Genomic DNA, 16,386 nt, shown 5'->3' with positions numbered 1-16,386 from the left:
TCCAGTGCGAGGACCATGATGAAAAGACATTCAAAATCACAGAAGTCTTGCTGAAAACCCCATTTTCCAAGGGGATTAGAGGCCAGGCTGCTCTATCAGCTGAGAGTTTTGGAAAGCTGCAGGCTATCCTGCTTTCTGTGGCACGAAACACTGCGGTGCAATCACTGCTGAACAATGCTGTTTGCAAAAAAACAGAACAGTGATGATTCCACCTGACAGCCTTTCCAGGGCTTTCATGAGAAGGGCACACCAAGCCAAGAAAGCATCCAAGAAGCCAAGCCATGCACCATCACAAATCTCCAGGAATAAAGCAACACCAGAGGTCTGGCTTCTGGTAAAATGTGCATTTCTGCCATGCTATTACTCCTCCCAAATAATTTTTTACTAAGTGTCCCACATATGCCCTTTTCTCAAGCGACAGGATATCCTTCATTTGTCTGCACCAAGTGCAGATGAGCACTTCTTCGTGTTGTTTTCCAAGTTGGCTGATGGGAGGGTCAGCAGGGGCCAAAGCAGCTGCAACAAGGAAAGGAAAGATAACCATGGCAACCCAAGTTATCTGCATCCTCCATGTATTTCCTTCTCCCCACCCTACGGCATATCTTTCCCACCCAAACCTCAAGCTGATAGAGCCAGTGACCAGCTGGCAGGATGGGGACTGCAGCAGTGTCTCCTGCACCCAGAGTGTCTTGCTGTGTTGCGGGGCTCACCACTGCAGGCTGAAGTCATCAAAAAAGACTGAAATCCTAGAGAGGGACAACTTGCTAAAAGCAGAGCTCTCCAGTACTGTAGATGGAGCGCTGGATATGCTGCCTTTGCTCCAGAGTTGCAGATCCATTGATGCTGCTCCTGGTTTTGGCTCTGATCTCTAACCCTTCCACAGCAGCAACAGCTTCTCCGTCTGTGCCCCACATCAAACCCAGCTACAGTTTTGGCCGGACTTTCCTGGGACTTGATAAATGCAACGCCTGCATTGGGACATCCATATGCAAGAAGTTCTTTAAAGAGGAAATAAGGTCAGAAACTCAGCAGAGTAATTTTTAAAGCGTTCTCTATAGTAATTTGAAAGTTGCTTGTTAGAATTTCCAAGTAGTTTCATGAACAACAATGCAAAGAGCAACTTAGCATCCAGTTGCCATTACAGCGCTTAGTGTTTTAATTAATGTCTATAAGCTGATGCTTTGTCTCTCTTCTTTTAAAGCCATGCAAACATGATCAGACTTCAGCCCTGAACTATAACTTGAAAGCAGGAGTAAAAGGCACAAATTTCTGCCTAGAGAGTGGCTCTCAAAAAATGCTAGGCAGCGATGGGGGAAGGGAAGAGGGAAAGAAGAATTCAGCTTGTTTAGATTTACTGGAAATATTTTCTTAGGACCAAGTGATTAAAGGCAAAAAGGGGTTTAGCTTTGTAGGCTCCCAACAGAGTATGTTAACTACAAACATACAAACATGCTATATAATTTTGTACCAGGTGCAACAACGTGAATGTGCAGAATTTCACGTGGGTTTTAACTAAGATCAAAAGGGATCTAAACCTGCCTGAGGCATGAGGACTTCTGCACATGAGGTTACCCATGCGCTTGAAAATAGCACGTGGCTAAATTGCTGGTACATTTTGGGAGATTTGTGTGAGAACTTGAAGGCAGAAATTGCATGTGCCTCGTTGTTGATGAGACACACACTGTCTGAGTGGTCATCAGAGCAATCCAATCATTTTTAGGCTCAAAAGCAGAGCATATCTGACGACAGCAGGGAAAATGTTGCCAGTTGTATTTGAGGAGAAAGTTAAAGGCAGTGCTTGGCAGAGGAAGGGTTTATTGGGTCTGATATGATTTATAGAGCCATATGCACTTTCTTTTATAGATATAAAAGCCTGGGGGAGAAGAAATTATTATAGTAAGATTGTATTTTTAATGCTATAATGTAAGTAGTATAGTATTAGACAAATCACCGTTTTTATCTTAAACTATCCTATAAAACGTAGCATAGTAAAACCATAATGGTTTGTCTGGGATGGACTTGTAATACCAGACATCCTTCCTTCCCCCACTGCTGCTGGGAAAAGGCAGCTTGTGGCTTTGCTAAGCTCTACATTTTATTCCCTGCAACAGGCTGGCACTGCAGCTGGCTCCTGCCCCCTGCCCCAACCTGCTGTGGCCCCTTTGCCGCTCACCTGTGCAGGGTTTTTAGGGACCTGCTGCCAGGTACAAAGCAGCTCCCTTTTGGTTACTCCCACTTGGCCAGTGGCGAGGCTGGGGCCATGCAGGTTCCCTCAGCCCTGCCAAAAATAGCAGAACTGCCTCTGGCTGTGGGGTTCCATCTGCGCAGTGCACCGGGCTGTGGGAGAGAGGCGCTACGTGACCCAAGGCAGGAGAGCTCCGCTCTGGCTTTCCTCCAGGGGACAGCGGGAATGGGGTGCGGGTGTCCCACTGGGGTCCAGCAGTGCAGAGCCACAAACATGTGGGAGCACAATGCTTCTGCCTCAGGGGAGGCAGAGGGGCTCCTCAAGCCAGACACTTCTTTTTCTCTCCCACCAGCCCGCAGTCGGCTTCCCACAGATAAGTGATAACGTGCAGTTCTGCTCCAAGCGCTTCGGGAAGGGGAACTGAAAAATGTTCTCCTGAGCAGTCACTCAGCTTCAGGCTTTCCTTTGCATGGGTAAAACTTGTTCTCCCACTTGGTTTCTTGAAAAACTGGGATTTTTTTTTGGCAAGTGGGAGGTTAAACTAGGGAAATTTCAGTGGTGCTTAACGCTCTTTGATCCACCCTCATGTGCCTTTTCACATGTTCACAAAGGTGGATGGCACTTGGGCTTCTCTGTGTTAATTCACATAAGAACATACTTCATTAATTCTCCATCATTTCTGGGAGCTCTGACATGCATTCACAGTGAAAAGATGTGGGTTTTGTTCCCAGAACGGCTGGTGACTCATCTTGTGCTCTAATGTTCTATACTTCCCTTATCTTTGCCCAGCTTCATCCATCTGTAAATGAGAATACCAAGATTGTCTACCAACTGTACTGAGAGCAGAGTGCAGTGAAAGTTTTTGTAAAATACTAGGTTTTCAAAACACCACAGAACTGAGCCGACCAAAACTATTCACAGACTTGTGCGAATGCTGGTGCTGAGCTTTGTCCAAAAATAATGGGAAAGAAGACTGGAAAAGCTGAAATGCTTCAATTCCATGGGGGTTTATACGGTATTTCTTTTTTGTTTGTTTTAAGACTTAACTTACTTAAATTTTTTTAAAAATGTAAAATTCCAAATGCAAGCAAAATTATTTTGGCTGAAACAAAATACTTAGCTTCCTTCAGGAAAAAAGGAAAACCAAGTTCGGATTTCTTCAGCATTTAGTTCTGGGTTGATCTAAAATCTGTAATCTGTGACTCACTTATTCACATAGATCTTACTGCAGGTCTTAGAGCATTTGCAGGCCCTCAGCTAAAAAGCTCCGTGTGAGAGGGAGTTGTTACAGCACAACTCGATGATGAATCTTGAAAGTATCTAGCAACTGTGCCAGGCCAGAACTGTGCTGCCCAGAAATGATGCCAAATACAGACTTGCTGCAGCCCATGCCGGGTTCCCAGGCCAGTGTGGCTCTACCCCAAGAGCTCTGCAGAGGAGATCACTCCATCCACCCTCAAATTAAAGCACAGCCCTGGCTTTCACACATCCATGTGCTGCTTGCATGCAGGAGGTGGCACTTTCCTGCTCTCTGCGTGATGTGAGCTCCCCTGAACACATAGACTTGAGTCAAGTCACAAGGCATATTTGTGCTTAACTTAAAAAAAAAGGAAAAAGAAAGAAAGAGAAACCCAGCCCAGAGCCATCTCTTCCCAGTACGTGCCTGGCACGCTGTGCCAGCTTTGCAAATTAGGCGCTGGGAGGGGTCCTGATGCACAACAATCACAGTGAGGCAAAGCAATTTTTCTCTTTTCTTAAATCCTAGCTCAAAACCAGACCAAAAAAACCCAAAAAAACCACCAAAACAAAAAACCCAAACCCAAACAAAGTGTTTATTATCATGTCAGGTGCCTTAATTGTACAGAATCTTCAATTTTGTATCAGGCAAAACGCCCAAATAACTGAAATGCTGGAATCCACCAACCTGTTCACACAAGGCTCCCCCACTTCTTGTCATCCTCCATGGTAAATTTTTGGAAGGAGGCACATGGAAACAGTTGAAAGCCAAAGCATGGGAATCACCAGGGTTTCCCCCCTCCTGGGCACCTGTGCCTGCCCAAGAGCTCAGCTGCACAGGGTCTGTGGTGGGGAAGGGGAGTGAGGTGCTGCCTTCAGGAGGGATTGTCTGATCAGCCTCTGATTGCAGATTGGCTCGTGTCCCTGTATCAGTTATTTGCCCAAAATCATAGAAAATTAATCCTCCCCAAATTTCTCTGTGCCTATTTCCCAAACAGAATTTAAAAGGAAAGACCAGCTTCAGCTTTTGGAGTTGTTAATGTCTTTTCATATAACTCCAGCTAGGCTAATCCTGCAGGGAACCTCTTGCCTCTCCCGTTTCACTTCTGAGCTACCAGCTTTAATTTACGGCGAGATTAAATGAGGACGTGCTTTCCTACGCACTTGGGCAAGGAGCTCAGGGCAGGGGGGTTCAGAGGCAGCGAGGGCAGGACATTGGCCAAACCAAAGGTCAGAGCTGGGCCGTTTTCCAAGAGCAGGTTACAGACACCATCCCAGAACAGGCACCGCGCTCCTCAGCCCCGGCATGTGCGATGCGCGTGTGGGCAGGGCTGAGGGGGCTGCTGAAACAAAAAAAATTACCTAATTACCCAGCCCATATGCTCCCCTCCTGTGCCTGTGTAGGGGGAGCAAATTAGTGCAAGATCTCCATGACTACAGAGGTGCTGCACGCCCAGGGCACACGTACCCCATCCCCCCCATCACACCCCAAACTCTGCTGCTGTTGGGGAGGTCACTCATCGCAGCTGCTGAAATACAGTCAGGGATGTTGGGGGAGACATGTAGACCTCAGCACTGAGTAAAGCCACCACCTCAAAACAGGAGGTCATTTTGATATTCCCAAATACATTTGTTGTCAGGTGGTTTTAATATCAGGAGGGTCCTTTAAAGTGTCAAGTACTCCTTTTTTGGGACCCTTTCTCCAGGATTAAGGAAATTGAAAAACACCAGGAATTCTTCCTGAACCAAAACCCTGTCCCTTTCCTCCCTCCCTCTACCCAAAAGAGGGTTTCACCCCTCGCCCTATGGCACCATTCATGACAAGGGATGGTTTAAGTGGGAAGCAAAGATGGACTTTTTTACCAAAGCACATTTCCTTAGCTGATGGTTTCAGCCTGCTCACCTCACCCCATTGCCTGGGGCCACCCATCTGGGCTTGCTCAGCCTTTGCCAGGCGATGGCAGGAAGCCCCTGGGGCCAGCCTGGAGAAACTTAGCGGGGCGGGTGCTGTGCGGGTGTCCGTGTGGCTTTTAACCCGCTCTCCGTGGGGCTCTCGTTTTGGTTTGGCAGGTTTGACACCTGGCTTTCTTCTCATTTAAAGCTGCCCCCCAGCTCACTGCTCAGCTACTCGGGCAACTACACCGACGATGCCAAGAGCTGGAGGCTGGTGGACATCACCCGGCTGACCTCCAAGTACCAGCATGACCGGGCGGACAAGCGCATCTGCACCTCCCTGCTCAAGACCAAGACCTGCAGCCTGGAGCGTGCCCTGCGCCGCACCCAGCGCTTCCAGAAGTGGCTGCGGGCCAAGCGCCTCACCCCCGACCTGGTCCAGGTCTGAGTCCTGCCACAGCTGGGGGAGCAGGGGCAGAGCGAGTCCCGTGTGGTTTAGGGGGGTGAAAAGGGTCTGAAGGGGATATGGCTGCAACTTGCTGGTTGGAGGGTGAGTTTGGGTGGTGGTTGGAACTCTTCCTCCTGCCTGGTCGGTGGAGATATGTGCCCCCAGCCAAGTCCACGTGCCAAAGGGGAAAGGCAAAATGATGCCCTGATAGGAAGAAAAGTGCCACGGTTGAAGGCCAAGCCCTCTCAGCCACAGGCAATGCCATGGCAGAGCCTGTCCAGGGCTGGGATGGGTTTGGCCTCAGCAAGGAGAGCACCAGCTCCTGGCTCCTTGAGCAGGCTGAGGCTGAAGTCCTGTGGAAAGCCATAGCACCAGGTGGCTTCAGGCACAGGGATAACATCAGGCTGTGCACACAAACATGGTAACAGCTCCAGTGGGGAGATTGCTGCCTTTTTTTATTTACTAGTTTTCCATCACATCTCAGCATTGTGGGGTTTTGGGGTTTTTTTGATCATAAAGTTGTACCCAAAAGAGCAGGCAATGCATTGAAAGTGATTTTGCTTTGGGCCAGGGACCAAGTCAGTGTGGGTCTCTCTTGCTTGTGGCTGGCAGGACGAGGGGCATGGGCAGTCAGAGCCAAAGCCTCCAGTATTCATTCTCCTGCCATCCATAGCAAATGACCTCAGGCACAAAGAAGCACAGTGCCCTTTCTGCCTGGGGTGTCACAGGTGAAGCCAGGACAGGAGCACGGTGTGCGTGGGTCCCACCACCAGGTAGATGGGCAGCTACGGCACAGGGCATCTCCCTCACTCCACCCAAACAACAGCAAAACATTGCAATAACCACTGGAAAGGGGCAGCAGCCAGGGTTGGGGTTGGATATACACTGAGCAAGACCCTGAGAGGCAAAGGATTATTCCAGTACTTGTCCCCCTTCCAAGAGAGAAGTGACTGTGAAAAAGAGATTTCATTTATTTTTCTATAAAGGCAGCTGCTTGCTGCATCCACTCATCTTTGGTGAGTGCTAAAGCTATGCTTCTTTGGTTCTTCCTCTTCTCTTACCCTGTGGAGCAGCTTGCCTGAAGAGAGAGCGAGGGATCCGCTGGGGTTATGCCTGGGCTGCACCAAAAAGGACTCAACCAAATCCCTGACAGTCCAGCACAGCAGGTCACCCTGAAGTCAGTACCCTCCAGGGTGGCACATGCCTGACAGGGAAACTCAGAGCTCCCCTCACCTGAGCTTGTGGGCAGGGACAACTCCTTAGGCTGACAGGCAGCAGCTGCCCAGGCATCTGCTGGCCACCACTGTCCCCCCAGGCAGTACTGCAGGGGCCTGCAGGAGGGCGAGCTGGGCTGCCAGGTCCTCCAGCCTTGCTGGAGTGTCCCAGGTGTTTGTGCCAAATTGTGCTGCCACCCCAGCAGTGCTGAGGGAAAGGGAAGGAAGGAATCGAGAGCTTAAAACTCCCATTTGCTGAGCTGGGTGAAAAAGTAACTGGAGAGATGAGGCTCTGTGGTATCTCAGACCTGCTGCAAAGTTAAGTCATCAGCTGAGCCCAAATCCTTCTCCTTAAAAGGCTCTTCATGTGCTACAGTTTTCCCTAGCCCATCCTCTCGGAGTCTGAAATGCCAGCTGAGCTGGCTGGGTTGCACACACAGGCACACACACATATATGGATGCTCATGTGCACACACAGCACCACGCAGAGAGCCTGGCTAGGGCACTCTGGCTTTGCACCTATCCAGTTTCTCCCAGGAATTTCCCTGTGCAGCAGCAGTGGGAAGCTGAGCTGATGCCTGCTCCAGGGCGTCTCTGAAGTGAGCTCAGGGCCAGCCTGGGGGGACATGCCCAGTGACAAAGTCCCTGGGACATTTCATCCACCCGTGCAGCTTTTTAATTGGAAAGGGCATGGGAGGCTGCAGGGAGGCCCAGACCTTTGCACATCAGCTTCAGGATTGCTCTGCTCATGTTTTCATGGTCCTTTGGTTCTGTAAATCAATCAGAGAAACAAAAATTTGTATTTAAATCTCTTCTAACAGCATACATCTTTGAATAAACAGAGAAACATAGTGATCCAGAGACCCTGGGACCTACCTCCCCACCACCAAATTTCAGCAGCAATCACTTTTTAAGATCAGGCATGTGCTCTGCGACATGGCTTCTGGTCTCACAGTGGTCTAAATCGAAAAGCAGCCAGTGGCAACAACATTTCAGTCACAATGAGTGTGTTAGTCTGTGTGTGAGACCCCCTCCCAGCCCCGCTGTGTGGGCCACCACAGGTTACAGAGTGACCTCCCCAGTCCATCCAGCCCCACAGAGACAATGATCCCCTTCCTCCCTGGCCATCCCACCTGCCCTCCTCCCACTGAAACCAGCACCTCTGCCTGCACCCAGCCCAGCACCGTGGCCCCTCTGCAGTGTTTGCCAGGCAGACACATGTTGGTAACCCAGCATGAGCCACTGGAGAGGGGTTTTGGGGTGTACCATGTGTCACTGCAAATACTCACCTGAAGCACTGCCCTTACGGCTCTGTTTCCCCTTCTCCCTGTTTTCAGAGGTGTTAACAGCAAGCACACCTCTCTAAACGCCTGACACGATGCCCACTCAGTTTCATGAAGCTGCAGGCACACAGCAGTGCTTGTTCTCCCTTCCCCACAGCTTATCCTATATAGCAGCACTGGGGAAGGCTAATGGGCCCAGGTAATTTTGTCTCATAGACAGAGCATTACGACAAACCATAACGTGCTTGAATCAGAATGACAGACCATGAAGTAATGTTTTTCCACTTTACACTGTCTGCCCTGCCTGACCCAGCCATCAGCTGAGCCTCCTGCCACAGTGATTATTTCACCGGCCGCAATGAAAATCTTTATTGGATGCAGCAAAGTCTTCAGTCTTAAAATCCAGCCTGCCTCAGAGATGAGCAGGATTTAGCTGGGGCTCAGCCTGCATGGCAGCCACAGCCACCCACTGCTTTGCCCAGGAGCTCATCGCTTCAAACCTCTCTGGGTGCTTTCCTGCTGGAGGGCAACAAAGCAAGTTGGTTTCAGCACAGATCACCCACAGGGCAAATTTACAGCCATGCCTACAAAGCACAGCCTGGAAAATGCTGAAGGCAGACAGAGGAAAGCAGTACTGAGGTGAAAAGCCACCATTTGCAGCCCCTCTCTCTAGGACGGACTGTTTGAAACTACTGACCAGCAACTGCTGACCAGCACCTCGTCCTGCCCACAGCAGATGCACTGGCACCCCGGTTATGTGGCCTCTGAGTCCAGTCCACGTCTCTGCGTACTGCACACGGGCAGCAGCTCACTCACCGGTCCAATTGTCCATCCTAGGGGAGGATGGGCACTATGGGGCTCCTGGAGCCTCCTCCTAGACCTGCCTCCTCTTTGACCCAGTACCTCATCATCAGAGACTTCCATAAACCTGCTGGCAGTGGGGATGAGCTTCTCAGGGCATCCTTACTTTCCTTCTTTTGAGAATGAAGGAAACCCTTGGATTCACATGGCCAGGAGCTGTAGGTGCTTTGACATCTACATCCAAGTGTTTCCTCCTGGAGCCCTCCCTAAACCTGGTAGTTTGGTGAAGCTGGACCCAGATATGGCTCATGGGGCAGGAGGCAGCCATGGTCCTGGTCTGGGCCATCCCTCCTTGGGCTGACTGAAGAAAAAAGAGAGCGAGAAGTTTTCTTCCACAAGTTGTCTTTACAGCCAAGTGAATTCTGGGTGTGTCTGTGCTACATATGCATATGCATGAACTCATGGAGTTTAAAATGCATCATGTACTGCATAGGAGGGGTTAAAAAATCACAGCTGAGTGCAAGTAGGCTTTGCAGGAACAAGTCACTATCAGATATAGAAATGTGGGTATTTAATCGAAGTAAATAAAGAGCTTTCCATATCAATCACAAACAATACATCAGGCTGTCTGTCAGGTCTTATTCTCTGGGGTGATAAGTCACTGCAAAGGACTTAAGATACTCTCAGATAAATCTGTATCTCCAGTGTTTCGAGTATGTGTTCTTCACATTTTTCTTCCATTGACAGTTTTTGTCTGACAGTTTTACAACTCCAGCTCCTTTTCTGCTGCAGAGATGTTTCCATCAGTGTGCAGGAAGGTGAGACCCCTCTCCACTGAAACAATCAAGCAGGTGCTGAGCTTTATGCTTTTGACTGTCTCTGCCAAAATCAAAAGGCCTCATTGCCCAGTTTTTGTGGATCGGGGCTTCATTAAACTGCAGGAAGCTGCACCAATGTTTGATGCAAACGTGTCAGCATCCAGCTCTGTTCCTCTGCTCCCACACCTCCACTGATGTGCCTGAAACAGCTTCCCAGGAAACCAGCAGCCATGAGCACCACGGGCAGCGCGTGCCCACGTCTGTGATAAGAGGATGAGCTCTGACCTCAGAAAAGTCCCAGTTACACCATCCATGCCTTCTCTACCCCTGTGATTTATGTTCCTACTGTGTATTCTTCAGGGTCTCAGCTTTTGCATAGCAGACTGCTGGAGGCAGCAAGGCTTTCTAACTTCGGCTGCAAATATTTGCATACACACTGAGCTGCAAGAGACTTTCTCCACCGTTTATCTCTTACTTAACATGGCTCTGTTCTGCTCATTTTTTATCACTTCTCCTCCAAAGGGAAAGTGACAGAGTCAGCCACAACGCTCCTGCAAGTGCTGCAAGACAGAAATCCATAGCCATCCCTTCCCCTGCACCCCTTCTACGGTTTTAGAAAATTAATTGAGAAAATATTTTCCTGATAAGACTACACCAGAGGAGAGGAGTGTGTGAAGGCTTGCAACAGGAACTGAGTAGAATTATTTTTGACAAATGTTTTATTCATTTTGGGAAGAAAGGATTTTTTTTGAAACTCTTCAATTGTGGTTGAGCTTCTCTGGTAGTTTTGACCAGCTATTGGCATTTTGGACTTGTTTTTTGCTGCTGATGGCCAAGGAAGGGGTGGTTGGGACCTCACTGAGGCCAGTAGGGATACAAAAGAGGAGACATGGGACATCCAGTCCCTCCTTTCCACCTCCAACTGGGAAAGTGTCATACTCCTCTTTTCCCTGTTGCTTTATTTCTTTGTCACGGATGGGTAATTCAGTGTTTCATGCCAAATGAACAGCTCGCACAGGAGGGGCTGAGAGGGACCTACCTTAGAGTTACCAAATGACCTGGGGAGATCCTGCGTAAAATCTTTGCTCTCAGCATGAAGGATGGCAGGGAGCAATGTGAGCTTCACTGCCCTTTCCTCTGAAGCACATCTCCCAACCCTCAAATTGTAAACAAAACCCAAAGGAGTAAATTTGGCTACTGGGATCATTTTTAATAAAGTGGCTTAAAAAAACCTGATTCCCTTCTGCAGCAGAGGCATGGCAGGGCAGTGCTTCTGTGCCACTGTGGGCAAACCTCCATACATACACTCTCCTGGGCTATTAAGGAAGACTAACTGAGAAACAAAAAAAGGCCATTTTTTACTATGAAGATATAAATGTCTATGCCATTTATCCCAGCCATAGATTGCTCATGCAATTTTACAAGCCAAACCTCCAAATCTGAAGGGTGAAATACAGTAATAATTTATTCCACGAGTCCAACAGTTCTCTATTTGTTGCTGGTATTTACAAAAAATATGCACAGGCTATTTGGTTTTGATAGTTAATGCATGAGTTTATCAGAGAGAGAACATATCCTGTGCTTATACTCGCACACAATGTTTATTTACATTTTTAAAGCATGTTTACTGACCTTAGCAAATAGTATTTCCAAGAAAGCTGCTCTCAGGTTAAGCAAATAGCAAAGTGATCCGAAGATTATTTAACGAGGGAAGTGACTCACTGTCCTAACAACTGGAGGGCCTCCACCAGGAATGCCAGGGCTGGAAACCCGGGTGGAGGGAAGAGTCCCGTGCTATGGAGACATGTGGAGCTGTGCAGTCAGGGGAATATGAGGTTTGCAGTGCCCAGGAATGGGGGCCACTCTTGAAACCTGAGTTGGGAAATGGCATGTTTGGATGGCACAGGCCTTTTCCTAGGAAGGGTGAGATGCCCTGTGTGCCCATATCCTTGGGAGCTGCGCCGCAGCAGGCAGAGGCACACTGGGCAGAGCACAGAGGTGTCTGTACCACCAGCATGATCCAAGCACATTGCAACACCTCAGGCTGGAATTGGGCATCCTTGCCATGTTTCCCCTCCCACAGGGCCTGTCCAGCCCAATGCTGCGCTGCCCATCCCAGCGCCTCCTGGACAGGATCGTGCGGCGCTACGCGGAGGTGCCAGACGCCGGCAGCATCTACATGGATCACCTCACGGACCGGGACAAGCTGCGCCTGCTGTACACCCTGGCAGTGAACTCACACCCCATCCTCCTACAGGTACATGTGCCACCCTGCCCCAGCCTGAAACACCCCCCCACGACCCCTCGCGAGCAAACCCTCACATGAGATGTGTGAGTCCCAGCCCTGGCCTTTGCCAGCTCCCTGGCCGTCAAAAAGTGTGGGTTTTTTATGGGGTTGGGTGGCTGAATCCAGGCAGACTCATGAGGTGCTCCCTGCATCAGTCTGTGAAGCTGGGGAGAGATAGGGAACCCCAGGTGGGTTATTGCACTAGAGCACTGTGAAAGCCAGGGTTTTACACATCCCCAATACTTCAGAGTGTTAGGTTTGCATTGCTAATGCATTACATAAAATCACAGCCTGTTTCTGAAAGAGCATGCTTTCCCATGCTCCACATGCCAGTGCTGTGTTTTCCATTCACCTGCCACTGGTAACTAGCTCTGGGTTTCAAAACTCTGGGTTTGAAGGCGGTGATGTGGAAGACCCTTCCCCTGGATCCCTTCTGGCCTGCTTGGCATGCGTCTCCTCTCTTTCCTTATGTTTCCGAGGGAGAGTCCTCACCTTTCCCCATCCCACTTTTAGTCCTCATTGCTGTTTCTTGCAACCCTTCATGATTCCACGAAGAAAAGAGGCAGTGGCAGCACCATCCATCTCTGGCCCCAGGCCGCTGCTGCAGCTCACAGGGCTCTGCGTGGTCCCAGGGAGGGGGAATGGTGCTCGAGCTCTGGGAGGCTCCTGGGGATCATTCAGCCACCGCAGTTATGGGTCATTGGGACATGAAGCCATGGCCCCTAGCACTCTGCAGACATGGGAATGCAGCTTAAAGAGGTGAGAAAAATATGCCAAAGAGAAACGGCTAGATTTTACATGGTTGCCCAAAATGCCTTCACAGCAGAAGGGAGAAGCAGCCTTAAACATGAAACTGGATGAGTTCATAATGCCTTGGCACAGTCTGAGGTGCTGGGCAGACAGATAAGTTATAATGTAAATGACAGAAAGCTTTGTGCTGGCATAGCTCAGCAGTCACACAGTTTGGTTTCCACCTGGGATAACTGTGCTGCTGGCATGAGCTGCAGGGATGCAGGGATGCAGGGAGTCCAGCCCAGGTGTCCCTCCCCACTGGAGCAAACACCCACCACTTCTGCCCCTGAGACAGCAAAGTCTCTTACAAAAGAGTCTGGAAGAGCCTGGCAGTTCTCACCAATTAGTAAAAACTGCTTTAGTCCCACCTCAACTCCAAGCTGTGACTTCATCTGTTCAGTGCTCATGAGGGACCCATCAAAGACACCTAAAATTAGCTGTTCTGTGGCTAAAATTTTCATGAATCTGAAACCTATTATTATCTTAGACTTTCCAGTTAGTCTCTCTTACAGAATAAGTCTCAAAATGCCAGATTCTTCCTCCATTAAAAAAAAAGGACCAAAATAAAAAAAAAAAGCATCATAACTCCTCCAGGATGGGGTAGTAAGTACCTTTCCCAGCTGCTAGGGCTGGACGGGACAAGGAAGGGTTGTGGACTGACTTAGAAACCAAAACACAACCCTGCTGCTTGGGAGCCAGAGAGGGCACTCTGGGAGGGAAGTGGGTCCATGGGCAGAGGGGCAGGAGTAATCCCCCCATTCCCACTCTCCCTGGCAGATCTTCCCTGACGTGGAGGGCTGGCCCTTCCCACGGTACCTGGGCTCCTGCGGGCGCCTGGTGGTCAGCGCCAGCACCCGGCCCCTGCGCGACTTCTTCGGCGCGGCCCCCGAGGTGGCCGCGGACCTGGCCCTGCAGCTCCTCGCCGTGCTGCGCTCCATGGGCACCAACGACCTCAACTACTTCTTCTACTTCACCCACGTGGATGCTGGCACCTTCGGCGTGTTCAGCAACGGGCATCTGTTCATCCGGGATGCCAGCACGCTGGGCATCATCGACAAGGAGGAAGGTACTCAGCGGGCTCCGTGGCTGCGCATCTGTCATGGGAGGGCTCGGGAGGCAGGGCAAACAAATATTTCCCCTTCTACCCTTGGATCTACTGCTGCTTTTTTTTTTTTTTTTAATTAACCAAACAGCACTTATTAAATTAAGTAATGAGAAGTTCACGGAGAGATTTACCATCAGCAGGTCCTGCCATCCTGGCTCTGAGTCGGGAAGGCAATGGGTGTTTTGTTTGTGCAGTCGGTGGTTTGGTGACCACTCTGTAGCTGGCAGCAGCTTTCAGTGTGCACAGTGTGCTGAATGCTCTCATTTGAAGTCTTGCTTTTAAAACTTTTGCAGTGCAAATTTCAATATTTGCAAGCAGAAATTTTGTAGTTTGGTTTAAGTATTGGATCAAATTGGATGTTTTTTGCGTGTATTTATCACATTGACTAATAATGGTTATTATTATTATAACAATAATAACAAAATTCCCCTTTTTGTCACTTTTACATAAAATCAAGGGTTCTATTCAATTTTCACAGGTTACATTGGTCTACCCCTGGAAGTGGAGCTAGTCAGACTATTCTCCCAATAATTTAACAGTTTCATTTTGAATATTCAAATTTTCAAAAGGCCTCTCCTCAGCTCACACATTCAGCTGAGCAAGTCTCAAATATTCAGAAGCAGATGTCAGAAAATTTTCCACTGAGTTTCCTTTTCTTATCCCAACAGCTATGACTGTTAACTTGACTTCAGCTAGATGAGCTGTTGTTGCAATGTAATGATTTTGGTTAACATGGAAAAAATTACAGGTCTGGCTATTTGTGGTAGATTTTTGTAGGAACTCCACATTTTAGATTTTTACTCCAGTTCTCATTTTCTTCTGCATCAACTTGACTTGACAGACTCCTCCCCAGTTCCTCTGACAGGCAGTTCTGCAGAGTTCTGTCATTCAGAAACATATACATATTTCAGGAGCGAGAAAATTGGCTCATACACAGCTACAGCACTGCGTAATTTGTGGTGAAAGGTGGTCACATCCTTTAGGTAGTAACAAACCCTGTGCTAACACAGAGGTACAGATATCTGTGACTGTCCAGGAGTTCACTACTATGTTTCTAACTGGTTTAATTGTCCCCAACAGGGAGCCAGCTGATCGATGGCCAGCAGGAGTATAAAGATATATTCAGCTGCCTGACTGTGGACTGCCAGTATCCATTTGTGTCCTGTGACTCCATCAGGGAGAAGCACAGCCTTGTCATGGTGTGTCAAGAGCTTTTGCCAAAGCTCCTGATGGGGAAATTCCAGCCCCCCGTGCAGGAGAAGATCGACACTTTCCTGCAGCGCTGCGCCCGCGGCCTCGGCGATGACCGCGGTGTCAACGAGGCCATCGCGGAGCTGGCAGAGATCCTGAAACCCCTGCGCTCCTGCGACTCCCGCTTCGCCTACCGCTACCCTGACTGCAGATACAGCGACAAATACTGACACAGGAGCAGGCCCTGGCAAGGACTGGGGCAGCGTCAACCCCGTCCCAGTGTGGGAAGCGACCAGGAACCAGGGTAGTTGGAAAGAGCTGCCCCAAATCCGGGGTGTTCTCGGCATAGAAGGAGGGAGCAGAGTGCACATGGGATTTATTATTCATCTCCCAGAGATGCATTTGTTACATGGGATGTAGACATGATGTATGGATTATGGATTATTAGCATTGTCATGACTGACAAGAGGCCACAGGATTAATAAATCTCATTCACATGTTTTGGCCTTGGAAGGGTTTCCCATGCCATTTGTTGAAAAGCAAGGCGGGATGCTCACAACCAGCTAGACAGAGGATCTTTATTTCCAAGAATGTCTCTCTGATGGACATGATATATATATATATAATGTGGGATGGATGGATGGATGGATGGAAGCATTTAAGACTTTCCCTGTGGCTATTTTTAGTGTGCTAAGAATCATAGATAAACTGAATGACTGGATCAGTTCTGTACCATCACCCATCACAGATCACTTCTATAAAATATTTAGATTTTATTGATGGCACACAGAACAGAAAGACACAATCAACATCATTAAAAAGCTGAAAGGTTCCGTGTCCTTTGAGACTTAATTTCTCTGATCCCCAAATATAATTGCTTCTAGTCTTTCCCAAGTCAATGGACAGCAATCAGAGACTAATACAGGGTTTTGGTTTAAGATGAGAAAAAAAAATCCCAGCTCTGGGATAGGATTGTTCAGCAGGTAATTTCACATTATTCTCTCTAAAGTGGAGGAACCATTTGCATGAAACCATTCAGGTGGGAAAATTACCTTAAGAGGAGAAGCGACACAGGCAGAGGATGAGACATTAATTTACACTGAGCCTGACAAGACTTGCCAAACACTCAATAC

The 16,386-nt window shown here is 48.8% G+C and overlaps 1 protein-coding gene across 1 annotated transcript; it reads left to right on the top strand.

Annotated features, from left to right (window-relative positions):
• Window positions 1-664: 664 nt before the first annotated feature.
• Window positions 665-15,855, top strand: DIPK2B (divergent protein kinase domain 2B). The gene is made up of 5 exons (XM_082278484.1): window positions 665-1,016; window positions 5,492-5,756; window positions 11,962-12,135; window positions 13,735-14,023; window positions 15,143-15,855. The coding sequence occupies exons 1-5, from the start codon at window positions 793-795 to the stop codon at window positions 15,481-15,483; spliced, it is 1,293 nt and encodes a 430-aa protein (XP_082134610.1). The 5' UTR covers window positions 665-792; the 3' UTR covers window positions 15,484-15,855.
• Window positions 15,856-16,386: the final 531 nt, after the last annotated feature.

Source organism: Coloeus monedula, assembly GCF_965178545.1.
Source record: "Coloeus monedula genome assembly, chromosome: 3".
Lineage (NCBI taxonomy): Eukaryota > Metazoa > Chordata > Aves > Passeriformes > Corvidae > Coloeus > Coloeus monedula.
Note: the sequence above shows the minus strand (reverse complement) of the source record. Positions and strands in the feature narration are given on the sequence as shown.